General features: G+C 36.9%; 1 protein-coding gene across 5 annotated transcripts in view; it reads left to right on the forward strand.

The window, feature by feature from the left end:
- Nucleotides 1–17,836, forward strand: part of NR2C2 (nuclear receptor subfamily 2 group C member 2) — a 97,739-nt gene that overhangs the window by 43,162 nt on the left and 36,741 nt on the right. For all 5 annotated transcript variants that reach the window (XM_036030760.1, XM_036030758.1, XM_028518508.2 and 2 more), the window contains one exon: nucleotides 15,803–15,913. In XM_036030760.1, the coding sequence (XP_035886653.1) occupies nucleotides 15,842–15,913 (72 nt within the window). In that variant the 5' untranslated portion in view covers nucleotides 15,803–15,841. The remainder of the gene's footprint in view (nucleotides 1–15,802; nucleotides 15,914–17,836) is intronic.

The following is a 17,836-nucleotide window of genomic DNA, read 5'->3' on the forward strand; positions in this document are numbered from 1 at the left end:
GGATGCTCTATTCAAAAATGAGCTGTAGTTATCACAAGGTAGTTTTATTTACTTGAGCAGGTAAAAGAGACAGGATTCATATCCAAAGCTCTGCCTTCCTGAAGGGAGGCTTAACCCTTGCTTATATAGACCACTACATGTTGATTGATTTCTTGGCCACTTGTATCCTGTTCAGATTCCTGTCAGCTCACCCTGTTTACCCCTGAATCTACAAAATACTGTGCTACATTTTAACATTAGGAAGAAATAATATTTAGTAAGAATGTTCCAAGGGTCCTAGACCTTGAGACTCTTGTGGGATCTAACACTCTGCTGCCAGTGCAAAGTCACACACTCATGCATCTGATGGAACCCCTGTCCTACAGGGGACACCAGGATAGCAGGTATCTGGCATTTTCTGCTTCTACAGTTGGAAATAGGCTCTGCCCCATATGGACTGCCTGAAAAGGGGAATTTCTATGTTCTTTAGAAAATAACTTAGGACCACACACTGATAAAGCCATTTCTGTATTTAAGATAAGTTTTGTAAGGTGGATTCCCAGAAGTAGAATTACCAGGCCAGAGGATGTAAACAAATTTTTATGATGAGAAGAGCCAACCTATTGACCTTAACAGTTGGACCTTGGAGCTTTTTGTTTACTCAGATTAATCTTCCCTTCTATACATCATTTACTGACTGTACTTAGTGAATACAGTGTTACATTTCTTAAAACTTAATAGTTGAGATGGAAAGGGAATGTAATATTCCTTTTTATTTTTTATTTTATTATTTTTCAATCCTTACCCAAGAACATGCTTCCATTAATTTTGGAGAGAAAGGAAAGGGTAAGAGAGAGAGAAACATTGATGTGAGAAAGAAACATTGATTGGTTGCTTCCCATACACACCCCCAATTGGGGATTGAACCCGTAACCTTTGGTGCATGGGATAATGTGCCAACCAACTGAGCCACCCAGCCAGGGCATAATCGCCCTTGTAAAAGGAGAATCATCTCTTTTTTTTCCCCTCTTGATTAATTTTTCCCTTTTGGGTTGGGTGCCTGGGTTTGGGCTAGAACTTGAAAAATGGTTAACATATTCTCTTAGATTATTTTAAGTTAGTGCACATGGAAACTTGTAACAGTGTGAAGAACTTTTTTTAGTTTTCTTCCTCTCTAAACACTACCCCCCGATCTTATATCAAAGTAAATATCCATAAAACTTCTTTCTTCCCACCCTTCCCCCAGACTTTTGTTTGTTTTTTAATGACTATTATTTGGTTCATGTTAGTTGTTTGTGGAGATGTTAAAACAGATGAGTCTGTTGGCTTTAGTGGCAGGTGCTCTTGGCTGATTGTCAGAGAATCCAAGTATTAGTTCCAGCCCCACCTCTTAACTCCCTGTGACCTCAGGAGCTCCTTTTCCTCTGTGTCCTTGTGGGAAGGGTGAGACCTAGATCTGAAGCCATTTCATGGCCTGTTATGCACTGCCTTTGCACTAACTGCCTATGCTCATTATCCTCCTGCAGAATGGGAGACTGCAGAGGCTAGAACTCTGACCTGTATTCGCATGCTGAGTGAATATAATCAAACGTTTGTTAAATGAGCCACTGCTGTTTTTCTTGTGGGTGTTTTTTGTATGTAATGCAGATTGTTGTTGCCTTCTCTTTAAATGCACAAGGAACTCACAAAGACCCCATATCTTTAAAAATATTGGCTTAATATACTGTGAAGTTGAAAATGCTATATGCAGAATGTGGTATTTCTGAGTTCTCCAAATCTTCCCTCCATTTCTATAGTTTTAAAATTGTTTTGAGTTGGTTGGACTCTATGGCAACATTCTGGTGAGCTCTCAGTTCAGGAAAGGTGGTCTTTAAGGGGAAGGGGGTGCGTTTAGCAAAGACAACAATCTAAGTGAAGGGAGAACATTGTAAAGCAAGGTACATTCTTTCCTAGAAGCAATTAATCGTATCAGTAGATAGACTGCTTCAGCAGCTGGTGAAACAGCAGGAACATGTCAATTTTGCTTCCTTAGTTACAGGGAGTGATAGTGTATTTGACCTTCAGCAGAGCAGGGTCATAGAAAGGGCATCTTTAAACAGCTCTGTCTGGTTTTAGTGAATGGAATCTGCAGCGGCAGTTTGAAAACAAATGCCTGTGAGTTCCCCCAAACAACCCCTGGCCCTTTGGGTTAGACTCTCTCTGGTCTGGCAGGTTGCTGAGGAAAAATGTAAGTCAAGCTGCAGGGAGCCATCAGCATGGTAAGTATAAGGGTCCTGAAGAAAACAAGACTGATTTTGAAGCCTGTTCTCATTCTCTCAGTTTTTACAGTAGAAAAGCCTCCTTATAATGCAGTGTATTTCATAGGGACTTGTTTTTAGAGCCGCTGGTAAAAGAGCAGTGGATTTAGACACCTATTTGAAGAAATTCAAGTTAATGTCTATTGCTGTGTTTAGCACCTAGGAAATTATTTCTTTATAGACACTTATATTTGAATATGCTGGGTAAATTCAAAGTGGGACAAAAGCTGTTTATATATATTGTTGTTTTCAGCAGGTTAATCTGCCTGAGAATGTAGTTTGTGAACCATGTTGTTCTTAAACACCTCATTGTTTTACACAGTTGTAGGTAGTGGCTGTTGACTTTGGATTTTTGTTTTTGTGCCAGGAAATTTAGGGCTGTAGTCTCATCTTTTTAAACACATGATCTGGAAAATTGAAATCAATTTTGATATAATGAGACTCATTTATGATGTTCAGCTTTGATTCTTTTGTTGACTTTATACTAATAAAGAAGAGCTAGACTTAATCAGTCATCAAGAGAAGTAATTCTTTAGAAACATGGTACAGGGGCATTTTAAGGTTTTAATCCTCTGTGTAAGGTAAAGGATAAGAAAGACCAGCAGCTTCCTGTGGATTCTTATGTCTTTGATCCAAGTTGAGGCACAAAGAAGATTTAACTCTGCTCAACCTTTCGCTACACTTGTTATTTAATGGTCCTTTGGGATAAAAATAAAAAGAGGATGTGGTACATTTCAGTTCAGGCTGGAGGTATCCCCTGCCTGAAACCCTTTACCCAATTAGGCATTTACATTGTTCTTTTTTTTTTTTTATGGTGAATGTTAAGGCCAAGTTGGAAATTCCTGATTGAGATTTGTAACATATTAGGTCTGCTTGATCTGTTCCCCGCCCCCCACAGGGTGTGAACTTTGTTGCCCAATTAATAATCTGTGGGAATATTGCAGCCAGAACCTAGAATAAATTACAGTTTAGAAACTCTTCAGTATTTGCTCATTAGCCCAGCGCTGTCTGTGGGCATTCTCTTCAATCTAGATGTTCATATTTTAGCAAATGACTGAGTGTAAAGCACAGAAAATTTTCCTAAGAATTATTTTCTTTAAAAATGCTTCCAAGGCAATTTTGTATCATGGTGGAATAGAGAAGGTTCTCACTCCACACTGAAAATATATAAACTTTCCCATCAGCCTCATAAACTCAGGCATGTCAGTGGAAACTAGTACTCTTTGGTTTATGTAATAAACTGCCAAGGCAGGTGTTGTGCAGTACTTGCGGGGTGGCTAATTAGCAGACAGGCACAAGAGTAGAGTAAAACAAAGAAAGGACTAGACAGAGTCCCAGGATCAAGTACTGTTAAAAAGACTTCTTATTTATTCCCTAAATTTAGAAGTATTTATTCACTAAACAATCATCGTGAGCTTAATTATGTGCTTGGGCTTGGGAGTAAAAGGAGAAATAGGAAATGTGCCCTCCTGCCCTCGGGGGTAGGCTTCAACAGGCAGTTCACAGTAAGTGCCCTGGGGAGAGTGCCATGATGCAGGAGCTCTGGGAACCCTGAGCAGGCCTATATACCAACCCAAGGGATCAGGAAAGACTGGCCAGAGGAGCAGGGCTTTTTAAAAAAAACTCTTTAGATAGTAAACATTTGGGTGTTTGGCAAGTACGCTTAACTTTTAAAAAGATGTGAAATGGCATAGCTGACTTTACCCTTTAAACATGTGTCAGAGACCATGCAGTGAAGACCTATGTCTAAACATACTTTTATACCCAGCGTGCCTGTGGCTTGAGTTCTTTGGACTAGCAGTTTAATAGTGCTTTGGACCAGCAGTTTCCCAGTCACAGTACAAGTACTCTGGTCAGGGTATAACTCACACCTGGGTGCTGTCAGACATTAATACTTCAGTGTGAACCAAAAGATTCTGTTCTTTGCAAGTTGAGCAGGTTGAAGGAGTAGAAAGTAGGTTAAGGCAGAGGACCAAGATTATCATCAGGCACTGAAAGTAGGCAGGAAAAAAATGGAAAGCAGATACTTGAAGTAGTCAGAAATGCATCTAATACTTTTATGTCCTGTTACCAAATTTACTTTTATCACTGTACCAAATGATATTCAACAAAATGCTTTTAGAAAAAAATAATAATTCCTGCCTTGATGTCTGTTCATAATATTGGGCTCTAATCTATACAACTGCAGGAATTTTTGAGAGGTCCCATCATAGTATTTTTGCCTTCAAGCCAAATCATCTAAACTGCCCCTGGTGTGACTAGAACACACATTCTGTCTAAAGACCACAGGAGTCCCAAGTATTTTCCCATTAACCTGTCACTTCCAGAGTTAAGCATCCCTTTGTTGAATTCTAGGAATATTTAAGACTGTTCACCCAGTCTACATTTATTACTGAGCTATCGGGAGCCCATTGCCAATGCAATCCATGCCTCAGGCAAATCTTTTGAGGCTTTTGGACTTCTCATATAAAAAGGAATCATAAAATTTGCAAGTCTATGTCTTAACAGGTGTGAGAGCCAGGATCTAGGGAGATTAAACTGTAGCGCAGGCAGGGTTGCAAAGCTGGCATATAGCAGTTTCAGTGCTCAGCCCCACTTTTCCCCGTAGCTGTCCATCTCCACCCCACCACCCCACCCACCCCCGTATACTTGAAAACCAGGCCAGCTTCAAATTCTGTGTGTACCCAGCCCACAGCTCCAGGGTGGAACAGGGTCAGTCTCAGTAGATTCAAGTGAAACATGGACAGGGTCACTGTTTTTTGCTTACTGTTTAGAAAGTTCCTGAGTTCCTGTGGAATATTTTTTTAAACTGTTATTCTTTTAAATAAACTTTTATTGTAGTATAACATTCATAAGTTCACAATTCATAAGTATATAACAGAATTATCAGAGACAGTATTCCTGTGGTTAAAAACACCTCCCAGGTTAAGAACAGACTAGAATTTTTTGCCCTCCCTAAAGGTGACCTCTGTCCTAAATCCTTACACCATGGATTGAGTAATTTATTTGTTCATTCTTTAAAAAACAAATGTTAATAGCTTTATTAAGGTATAATTCACATACCATACAATTTACCTATTTAAATTGTATAATTCTGTGGCTTTTAATATACTTATAAGGTTGTGTAGCCATCACCACAATCTAGCTTCAGAACATTTTTCATTATCCCAAAGAAACCTTGTACTTTTAGCTACCTCCCCCCCCACCACCACCAAATTTGCTTATTAGCCCCAGCCATAAGCAACCACTGATTTACTTTCTGACTTACCAATTTGCCTATTCTGGACATTTTATATAAACGGATTCATACAACATATGGCCTTTTATGGCTAGTTGCTTTCATTCAGCATAATGTTTTCAAGGATAATTTTTGTCTTATAGTGAATTTTTTTCTGGATAAAATTAATGCTTATGAAAGAAAATATCTTTTTAATAACTATTCCAGTAATTAACCATGATGTGCTTTATAAAATTAAGATAGAATTCACTTACTATAAAATTTACCTCATCTAAAGTATATAGTTACTTTTTGGTATGTTCACAGGTTGTAACAGCCATCACTACCATCTAATTCCAGAACGTTTTCATCATTCCCAAAAGAAACTTCATACCTTTTAGCAGTTATTCCCCTTCCCCCATCCCATCAGTCCTTGGCAACCGCTAATCTACTTTCTATTCCTATGGGTTTGCCTATTCTGGACATTCTACATATATGGAATTATAGAATATGGGGTCTTTTGTGACTGATTTAATCAATATTGTAGAACGTATCAGTGCTTCATTTCTTCTTGCAAAGTGATATTCTATTGCATGAATATATACCACATTATTTATCCATTCATCAGTTGATGGACATTTGAGTTGTTTCTGCTTTTGAACTATTGTGAATAATAGTACTTTTGAGGTGTTATGAATAGATGTAAACATTTCCATATGGGTTTTTGTGTGGACATATGACTTATATACCTAGGAGTAGAATGACTGGTTCATATGGCAGCTTTATGTTTAACCTTTGAGGATTGGCCATACTGTGTTCCAAAGAGGCTGTACCTATTCTATTTTCATGTCAGCAGTGTATGTGAGTTCCAGTTTCTCAACATCCTTGTCAATACTTGTTATTGTCCATCTTTTAAGTTGTAATACTTCTTTTTTTAACCTATTAGGGTTTTTTTTAAGATTTTATTTATTTCTTTTTAGAGAGGGAAGGGAGGAAGATAGAGAGCGAGCAAGAAACATCAATGTGCGGTTGCTGGGGGTCACGGCCTGCAACCCAGGCATGTACCCTGACTGGGAATCGAACCTGTGACACTTTGGTTCGCAGCCCGAGCTCAATCCACTAAGCTACACCAGCCAGGGTAATACTTCTTTATACTGTATATATGTGTGTCCATTTATTAGATATGTGATTTGCAAAGTTTTCTCCCTTTTGTAGGCTGTTTTTTCACTTTCTAGATGGCATTCTTTGAAGCACAAAACTTTAATCTTAGTGATATCCACTGTATCTTTCTTTTGGTGTCATGTTTTAGAAACCACCACCTAATACAAGTAAACTAAGATTTATACCTATGTTTTCCTCTATTGGTTTTATAGTTTTAGCTCTTTTATTTAAATCTTTGACCCATTTAATTTTTCCCTGTAGTGATAAAATACACATAATATAAAATTTAACATCTTAACTATATTTAAGTATACAGGTCAGTGGTATTGAATACATTAACAATATACAGTCTTCATAACTTTTCATGTTGTAAAACTCAAATTTTATGTGCATAAACACTAACTGGGATTACTCCTCTCACCCCAGTCTCTAGATCCAACATTCTACTTTCCGTCACTATGAATCTGACTTTTCTCAGTATCTCACATAAGTAGAGTCATACAATATTTGTCTTTTCGTGACTGGCTTATTTCACTTAGCATAACGTCCTCAAAGTTCATCCACATTGTATTGTATGTCAGAATTTCCTTCCTTTTTTAGACTGGATAATATTCTATTGTATAAATACACCACAATTTGATTATCCATTCATCTCTACATAAACACTTGGGTCACTTTCACCCCTTGACTATTGGGAATAATGCCACTATGAACATGTGTACACAACTGTCTCTTCAAGACACTGCTTTCAGTCCTTTTGTGTATGTACCTGGAAGTAGAGTTTCTGTATTTTATGGTAATTCTATGTTTAATTTTTTGAGGGAACTCCATGCTGTTTTCCACAGCAGCTGTACCGTTTTACATTCCCACAGTCAACAAGGGTTCCACTTTCTCCACATCCTCATCAACACTTTATTTTCTGTTGGTATTTGTTTTCAAAGTAGCCATCCTAGTGGGTAATCGGTATGAGATAGTATCTCATTGTAGTTTTGATTTTTATTTCCCTAATGACTAGTGATGTTGAGTGAGCAACTTTTCACGTGCTTATTGGCTGTTTGTATATCATCTTTGGAGAAATGTCTGTTCAGATCCTCTGCCCATTTGTTAATTGGGTTGGAGTTTTGTTTTGTTTTTATGTTGAATTTTAGGAGTTCTCCATATATTCTAGATATTAATGCCTTATCAGATACATTACTTGTAAATATTTTCTCCCATTCTGTTGGATGCCTTTATTTGCCCTGTTAGTATTGTCTTTCAATGCACACATTTTTAAAATTTTTATAAAGTTAAGTTTGTGTCTTTTTTCTGTAATTGCCGGTGACTTTGGTGCCATATCCATGCAACCATTGCCAAATCTGATACTGTGATGCTTTTCTGTGTTTTCTTCTAAGAGTTTTATAGTTTGGGTCATTAAATTTAAGTCTTTGATCCATTTTGAGTTAGTTTTTTATATGGTGGTAGAAAAGAGTCCATTGTCATTCTTTTGCATGTGGATATACACTTTTCCCAGCACATTGTTGAAAAGACTATCCTTTCCATCACCCAATGGTCTTGCCACTCTTGTCAAAACTCATTTAACCACATATGTGAGGCTTTATTTCTCTTCTGTTCTATTTCTGTGGTTTATATGTCTGTGTTTGTTTTTGGTTTTTTGGTTTTTGGTTTTTGTTTTCAATTTAGAAATAGGAAGAAAAAGAGTGAGGGAAACATCAATTTGTTGTTCCACTTATTTGTGCATTCAGTGGTCGCTTCTTGTATGTACCCTGACTGGGGATCAAACCCCCAAACTTGGTGTATCAGGGTACACTCTAACCAGCTCCGCTACTATGCCAGGGTTACATGTCTGTCTTAATGCCATTATCACACAATGTTGATGACTGGCTTTGTAGCAAGTTTTGAGATCAGGAAGTGTGAGCTCTCCAGTTTCATTCTTTTTCAGAGTATTTTTGGCTATTTGGGGTCCCTTGAGAATTTATGATAGGTTTTTCTATTTCTGCAAAAAAAATCATTAGGATTTTGATAGGAATTGTATTCAATCTGTAGATCACTTTGGGTACCATTGCCATTTTATCAATAATTAAGTCTTTCAATCCATGAACATGGAATATGTTCCCCTTTATGTTTTTAATTGCAGGGATTTTTTCAGTTTTCATGTATGAGTCTTTCACCTCCTTGATTAAGTTAATTCCTCAGAATTCTTTTTGATGTTGTTTCATGGAATTGTTTTGTAATTTCCTTTTCAGATTATTTATTGTTCATTTATACAAGTGTTACCAACACTGATTTTTGTGTGTTGACTTTGTATCCTGCTACTTTGCTGAACTCATTTATTCTAAAAGGGGTGTGTGTGTGTGTGTGTGTGTGTGTGTAATTGTTAGGGCTTTTTTAAATGTGTAAGATAATATCATCTACATACAGGGATAATTTTACTTCTTTCCAATTCAGATGCCTTCTCCCTCCCCCTTTTTTCTTGCCTAATTGCTCTGAGTAGAATTTTAAGTACTGTGTTGAGTCGAAGTGGTGAAAGCAGGCATCTTTGTCTTGTTCCTCATCTTAGGAAAAGCTTTTATTCTTCCACCAGTGAGTATGATGTTCACTGGGGGTTTTTCATGTGTGGCTTTTATTATGTGAGAGTAGTTTCCTTCTCTTCCTAGTTTGCTGAGTGTTTTTATTATGAAAGGATGTTGACTTTTGTCAAATGCTTTTTCTGCATCAATTGAGATGATTGTGTGTTTTTCTTCTTTATTCTGTTAATGTGGTATAGTGCATTGATACAGTCTTTTATGTTATCTTTGAGAGAATTACGGTGAGTACATTTAACATCCTAATGTTTTAACACTCTAGTTTGAATTTATTGCAGTTTAATTTCAATGACATACAAAAACTTTTCTCCTTTAAAACCCTATGCCCACCCTTTTTGGTTGTTAATGTCACAAAATTATACCTTTATACATTTTGTGCCCAAAACATAATATAATGATTCTTTTAAATGCATTTAGTGCACTAAATTATATAGAAAACAAGATTTAAAGTTTCAATGTTGCAATAATGCTATCTTTTAAACTAACATGTTTCTTTTAATTTAACTGTATTAGTCTTTAAAATTGTGGGGGAAAAGCCCAAAATACAGTTCCAAACCACCATTAGAGTAATACTAGATTTTATAATTGCCCACATATTTCCCTTCATCAAGATTTTCACTTTACCAATTGGCTTTGAATTACCATCTGTGGTCTTTTCATTTCATCTTGCAGGACTCCCTTGAGCATTTTTTTGTAGGGCCAGTCTAATGACTATGAACTTCCTGGACTGTTTATCTGGGAATGTCTTGATTTATCCCTCACTTTTGAAGGGCAGCTTTGCCAGGTATAGAATTCTTGATAGGTTTTTTTTTCCTTTAAGTACTCTTAATATATCAGCCAACTGTCTTCTGTCCTCCAGAATTTCTGATAAGAAATCTATAAATATTCTAGTTGAGGATCCCTTGTATGTGATGATTCACTTCTCTCTTGCTACTTTCTAGATTCTCTCTTGTCTTTTGAGAGTTAAACAATAGCCCTGGTCGGTAGCTCAGTTGGTTGGAGCGTTGTCCCATACACAAAAAGGTTATGCCTTCGAACCTCGGTCAGAGTGCATACAGGAGGCAGCCACTCAGTGTTTCTCTCACATTGACGTTTCTCTCTCTCCCTCTCCAAAATCAGTAAACATGTCCTCAGGTGAGGATTAAAAGAAAGTAAGTAGGACTATGATGGGTCTTTGACTTCTTACTTGGACTTTATTGAGCTTCTTGGATGCTTTTATTCATGTCTGTCTTCAAATTTGGGAAGTTGTCAGCTATTTTTTAAATATTCTGTCTTCTCTCCTCCTTATTCTTATTCTTATTCTTATTCTTATTCTTCTTGACTCCCACAAAGCATGTTTCCGCATCTGTTGGTGTCCTGCAGGCCCTTTTTGGCTCTGGTTACTTTTCTTTAGTTTTTTTCTTTCTATTCTTGAGACTTGGTAATTTCCATTCTTCTATCTTCACGTTCACGGATTGTTGCTGAAATCTGCCTTTAAATCCTTCTAGTGAATTTTTCATTTCAGTAATTTTACTTTTCAGCGTCAGAATTTTGTTTTCTTTTTAGATTTTTATTGAAGTTTATATTTTATTCATACATTATTTCTGACTTTTCCCACATCTTCCTTGAGTCTTTGAGTATCATTTAGACCAGGGATATCCAACCTTTTGGCATCTTTAGGACACACTGGAAGAGGAAGAATTGTCTAGGGCCATACATTAAATCCACTAAAACTGATGAGCAAAAAAAAGATACGTGCATAATTTTTGTGATATCTGCCACCAAAGATAAACAAAAAGGTCCTCACGTGATAACCCTAATTATGCAGCAGCCCTTTCAGTAATCTTTTAAAATTGTTGAGCAGGTCCCAAGTTTGTGAACACTAATATAGAATATGTACATATCTAAGTAATTAAAATGTCATTGATTTTTTTATTGTAAAAGAAAAGAGGGCAACATAAAACTAGTGGGATGTTTGATGTTGTATTTGAGAAACTAGTGCATCAATATCTGGTTTGATAGAAGTAGTTGCAGCTCTCAGTGAGTTCTCAAGGTGCTCATCAGATATTTTGGTTCTAATTTTACTCTTAATGTGTTTCATTCTTGAAATAGTGGCTCACAAATGTAGGCGCTGCCAAATAGTGATGACATGAATAAGGCGTGATTTTGAAACGAGATATTTGTCTCTAGCAAGATAGTACCTATTAAAAGCCCAGTAAAGAGATACGATCAAATTTTTCTTTAAGTTTCTCAGATTGCAGCTCTTTGCATTGCATTTGAAAATTGGCAAGTAACATTTATATAAACTGAAAATGAAGTTGCAAATATAGCAAAATATTGATTATTTTCCCAGAAATCTTGACATTTGTTTTCAAATTCTTGCACCAAATCAAAAAGCAAGGGTGCATATTTTCACTGTTTACAGGACTGTGTTTAGCCAGTGTGTCAAAATGCATAAAATTGTTTGCCTTAATTTGAGCTTGCCATAATTTCAGCTTCATTTGGAATGCTGTATGGTTTGAAACATGGTATTGATAAGTTGGTTTTTACTTTGAAGACGTATGTTTAACTCATTTAAATGAGCAGTTAAATCCACTAAAAATGCTAAATCTGTAAGCCACTTTTTATCAAGTTCTGACACAAATTTGTTTTTGATACCAAAAATGACTTGATAACATGTCGCAAATCATAAAATATTTTCAATATTTGGCCTCTACTTAGCCATCTTACTTCCAAAAAGTGAATCATATCACCATAGTCAACATCAATATTTTTAAGAAATTCCTGGAATTGGTGATGATTCAATCCCTTGGCTCTTATGAAATGTATAGTCTTAATGATGATTTGCATGCCATTACCCATTTTAAAGCTTTTGTGCATAAATTTTCTTAATGTACTGTGCAGTGATACTTCATCAAATGTGAGTTTGGGGCAGAAATTGCATCATTTTCTATTAATTTCACAAGTCCCTCTCTTTAACCTAACATCACCAGGGCAGCATCAGTACCTCAATCAGATATGTTGACAATGGACAAAGAAAATTGCTTTAATGTATTTTTCACTGCTTCATGTAAATCTTGATTTAGTTGTATCTTTCAATGGCACTAAAGAAGCCGTTTCTTCAGTGACATTATATTCGTGACTAATACCTCTAATAAAAATGGCTAGTTGAGCCATATCTATAGCATCAGCGTTACCACCCATCACCAAAGCATAAAATTCAAATTAGCAGCTTTGTTCTCCAAACTTCTTTTAATAAATTTTCCAGTTTCTTCAATTCACCTGACTATATTCTAGTAAGACAAACTGGTTTTAGAAATATCCCTCTTTTCTTTTTCAGGGCAAATGTATCTGCCACACTTGCTATACATTTTTTAATAAACTCACCATCAGTAAATGGTTTAGATTTTTTTTTTGCTATTAAATATGCTACCACTTCACTAGCTTTTACAATAGAATTTGCCTGAGTTGTAACTTTTTGAAATAATTTTGTTGAGAAGACAGACTTTTTTCAGTTCCTGTTTTTTCCTTACAACATGATACTTCATATGCATTGAATTTGGCAGCATGTTTTTGCATATAATGCCTTTTCAAATTATAGTCTTTGAAAACTTGCACATATTCCCTACAAATTAAGCAGAGTGCCTTACTACCTGCCTCAACAAAAAGTACTCATCTGTCCACTTTTCATTAAACAATCTTCCTTCATCCACAATTTTTCTTTTAGGGAGTTCTTTTTTCTTTTGAGACATTGTAGAAACCATGCTTGGATTTAAAAAATAATAACAGATAAGAGACTTTATTTCTATTATGAAAATTAATTGAAAGGAAAATAGAAAGCAAGTTTGGGGCCTTTCTACAGCCTCTTGGCTGCCAGTACAGGGAGAGGCAAAGGGCTGATTATAAAGCTTGGCAGGCAATGACGTGTGAGGCACCGCCGAGGTGTAGAAGTACCTTTCTTTAATAATCAAATAAGAATGCTTATGTGACTTCTAAATAACATAAAACACCTAACATTGCAATGGTCAGTTGAAATTCTGATAATCACTGCCTCGCTAAGTCACCACATGTAACATATGATGGTGTCGGTTCTACTGTCTGCACTTGGAAGGTAACACACTGGAAACTGCACACTGCCATAAAACTGAAGCCATGCATGTGTACAAATAACGAGAGCGTACATACATTTATTTTACATGATACTGCAACATATAAGTACAAAAAACATCTCAAAGTATTTTAAGTAAATTTACCATATTGTGTTGGGCCCCATTCATAGCCATCCAGGCCACAGATTTGGACACCCCTGATTTAGACAGTTGTTCTAAAGTCTTTGTGTAGTAGATCTGACGTCATATCTTTTTCAAGGATAATTCTTGTTAATTTATCTTTTTCCTTTAAATGGGTCATAATTACCTGAGTTCTTTTTTTTTAATAAGCCTTGTGATTTTTTGTTGTTGAAAACAGGACATTTCAATTTAATAATGTGATAACGCTGGAAATCAGAGTCTCTCCCTTTCCCAGGATTTGCTGGGCTTTGTTATTGTTGTCATCGTTATCATCATTGTTTTTGTGAGCTGTCTCTGTGCCAAGGATTGTCCTGGCATGAAACTTGAAGTCTTCTAAGGCCTTTTCAAACCTGTGTTTTTCCCTGGGCATTTCTAATTTTTCCTGTATATGCAGTTGCTTTAGAATGTCCTAGTGTTTGATGTCTGGCTCCCAAAAGGGGGGAAAGAGAAAAATGGGGTGGTGTAAAATAACAATCCAGCCCTTTTAAGCCCCCTGGAAGTCACTTCAGCCAAAGATGAAGGGCTTGCAAAAACAGGGGGAAGTTCTACAACAGTCATTGCCTCCTTGTCCACACTTCTGTGATCAGAAGCAGCAGTCAGCAATTAAGAGCACAGATTCCCCAATATCTGGAGGACAAGGTCCTTTTTGCCTCCCTTGGCTCCCACAAACTATGTTAGACTGCTGTAGGAACATAATGCACAGTTGCCTTCTGCAGGGTGGAGTTGGGGGATGGATGGCTGCTGCTCTTCCAAGAGCTGAAATTGACCAAAATTAACCTCAATTTATTGTCCAGGTCTACTCTTTATCAGGTTGAAACTTTCCTTTTAGTCATAGTTAGCTGAATGTTTTTACCATGGAAAGGTATTGGATTTGTCAAATGCTTTTTCTGTATCCAGTAAGATAATCATGTGGCTTTTGTCCTCTTATTCTTTTGATGTAGTGTATTACAGTTTTTGATTTATGTTGAACCAACTTTGCATTCCTGGATAAATCCCACTTAGTCATGGTATGTAACCTTTTATATGATTCTATATCAATGTTAGGGTTAGGGTTAGGGTTATATCACTATTTGATAGTGTTTTGTTGAGGATTGCTCCACCTATATTCATAAGGAATATTGGTCTGTAGTTTTATTGTGATGTTTTAGTCTGGCTTTGGTATCAGGTAATATTGACCTCATAGAATGAATTGGAAAGTATTCCTTCCTTTTTATTTTTGGGAAGAGTTTATAAAGCATTGGTTCATGGTATACTTTTATTCAAGGAAAAATATCTACTCACTTCAGGTGCCCAGGTGACCCCTCAGAACCTTGAGCCTTGCTTCGGTGGGTATTGACTAAATTCCAGATTCTTGTACTACTGTTGGGCTTTTCCAAGGTCTGTACCAGTGGGGCTGGGAGGTTACCAGTCCCAGTAGTTCTCAGTGTAATGCTGGTTCTGTTTGCCGTCTTCTGTAGTGCTGTAAAGAATTCCTTCTGGGAACTATCATGTTAGTGGAGTGTTTTTATAACTCCACTTGAAGGCATTCAAATATCATTTCAAAGAGGTTATTTTGGTAGCTTTTTTATTGAAGTTGTGCAGAACAGACTTGAAAATTCCTTAGTTTTTTTTTCTTTGTATTTACAACATTAGAAAGCTATTTTACGATTATATTTTCTTTGCACCATCCTATATCAATATCTCATTGATTCCTTTGTCATATTGGTTCCATACTCTAGAACACTAGTTTTATCACTTCTTTAAAGCCCCCGTGGGTCCTAGCCAGTATGACTCAGTTAGTTCAAGTGTCTTCCTGTACACTGAAAGGTTTCAGGTTTGATTCCTGGGCCAGGTTGCTGGTTCTATTCCTGGTTGAGGCGCATATGGAAGGCAACCAATCAGTGTTTCTCTTTTGCACAGATGTCCATCCCCACCCCACCCCTTTCCCTCTCTCCCTTTCTTCCTGTTTCTTAAAGCAATGAAAAAAAATGTCCTGGGGTAAAAGTTAATGATGCCACTGTGAAAGCAAAAGTTGTGATGCACTCTCCCTCTCAGGAGCATAACTGTACCTTTCCCATTCCCTTTGTCTTCCTCCACAAGTGTGTTACCTTTATCTTTGTCTCTCCTAAGCTCCAAGGGCCCTCTTCTTTTGTCTTTGTAATTCATTTCCTGAGCCCATTTCTTTCACCACTTCTTTTGACTTTCTAAACGAATTTTCTCTTATAATTTGGATGTGGGGGGAGCTAAAGGCACCATTCTCCAACCACATTGGGCAACTTTCTGAACTCCCTTATGATCCAGACCACTTTTCACCCACAGGTACCACGTACACAGACTTCTCGGCCGGAATCTCCAGGGATGACCAGCCCCTCCCCACGCATCCAGATAATCTCCACCGACTCTGCGGTAGCCTCACCTCAGCGCATTCAGGTACCTGCACCAGTCCTACTTAGTTATAGACATAGATGCCTAAGGGTATCACTAAGGAGTTGTGCCTTGAGCATCAAGTAGAGTACAACTTTATTCTTTAAAAAATAGAAGAAGAAAAAGTTTACATTTATTAAATTAACTTATTTATTTATTTATAGACAGAGGGAAAGGCAAGGAGAAAGAGAGGGAGAGAAACACTGGTGTGAGAGATGAACATCGATCAGTTGCCTCTCTCGTATGCGCCCCATCCAGGGACTGAACCCATAACCCAACCATGTACCCTGACTGGGAATCCAACTGGTAACCTTTCCTTTTGCAGGATGATGTCCAGCAAACTGAGCCACGTTGATCAGGGCTTGAATTAACTTGTAATACAAAAGTCTAAACTATTTTTTCAAACTATTGGAATGAAGTTCATTACTTATGTGCATCCAAACTGAGAGGCAGTATGTCCTAGTTGTTAAAAAGTATGGACTCCCATTTGAAGTCAAAACCAATGCCCCACTTTATAGGTTTTTTGACCCTGGAAGATTAACTTTACAATGTCTCCCTTGTTTCGTGTATCAATGTACATAATAATATGTACCTCATAAGGTTATTGTGTGCATTCAATGGTAATTGCTTATAAAGTGCTTAGAACAGCGCCTGACACATATTAATGTTTAGTATGTACTAATTGTCTATGTATAATGATTATTATTACCAGTGTTGTTGTTACTAACTAATCAATATTTACTGGTGGGAAGTTAGTCTTCCCCAGGGCTCTGAACCTGCCTCTGGTCCACTGAACAAAGTGAAGGTATAGGTATGGAAAGTAGGATTAATAAACTCACACTAAAGATTCGTAGTTATCTCAACAAGCTGAATCAAAAGGTCAAATAAAAAAATCAAGAGATGAGTGGCAGAAAATATATTAGTTACATAACATGAGTGTGAGAGAATACCGGGGTGAACAGGTATCTGAGGAATAAGTAAAAAGATTGCTTTTATTTACACTACACACTACAAGAATTACTAGATAATTTCTATTGTGTTTGCTCACTCTTAAAAGTGACTTTATGGAGTGTTATAAACTAAGCATAGAAGAGTTCTAAATGAAATAAGTTAAAAATTTTGTTCCCATTATGTCTATATTACATGATATTTTATAAATACAGGAGTTCATATACTTGTCATTATTTTAACTTAATACCAAGTAGGAAACACATACCTGAGTGTTTGGAAATTCAGAAGTAATGGCCTGACATTAATGTTCTACTGTTCACCAGAATTAGGAACTTTATATAACTAAATTATTTTTTTCTCTTTTACCTGTTCTTATTTGCTGAGGGTGACTTCAAAATGGGTCCTTTTTAGTTTTATGTAGTAGGTGTTAGGATTCTACTTACATTATTCTTATGACTGGAAAAGGAGCTAACTGCATGTAATCATGGCTGTTACATCATGCTATCACATCTGTCTGATGGCAGATGAAAACACAGTTCCCCCAGGAGACTCTGTCAGTAGTTAGTGTATATTTCTAAAGAGTATGCATTTCCCCTGTATTGGTGTAAGTAGAATCTTTACGTTTTTCTAAAGGCTGTCCTAGCATCCCATTCCATTCAGTAAGACTATTCCCATTGCCTGGTACTCTGCCCATGGTGACATTGCTTTCATGGCTGCAGTAAGTTCATGTAGCCTAGATCCTTGGCATTGAGCTTTCAGCCCCTTGGGAAAGATAACTCGTTAGCTTGAGTTTTATGTATAGTAAATATAGCCCTGACTGGGTACTCAGTTGATTGGAGTATCATCTTGTACACCAAAAGGCTGTAGGTTCTATTCTCAGTCAGGGCACATACCTAGGTTGCAGGTTCCATTCCTAGATGGGGAACATAACAGATGGCAGCTAATCAATGTTTCTATCTCACATTGATGTTTCCCTCT

The sequence above is a fragment of the Phyllostomus discolor genome, chromosome 7 (genome assembly GCF_004126475.2).
Source record: "Phyllostomus discolor isolate MPI-MPIP mPhyDis1 chromosome 7, mPhyDis1.pri.v3, whole genome shotgun sequence".
Taxonomy (NCBI): Eukaryota; Metazoa; Chordata; class Mammalia; order Chiroptera; family Phyllostomidae; genus Phyllostomus; species Phyllostomus discolor.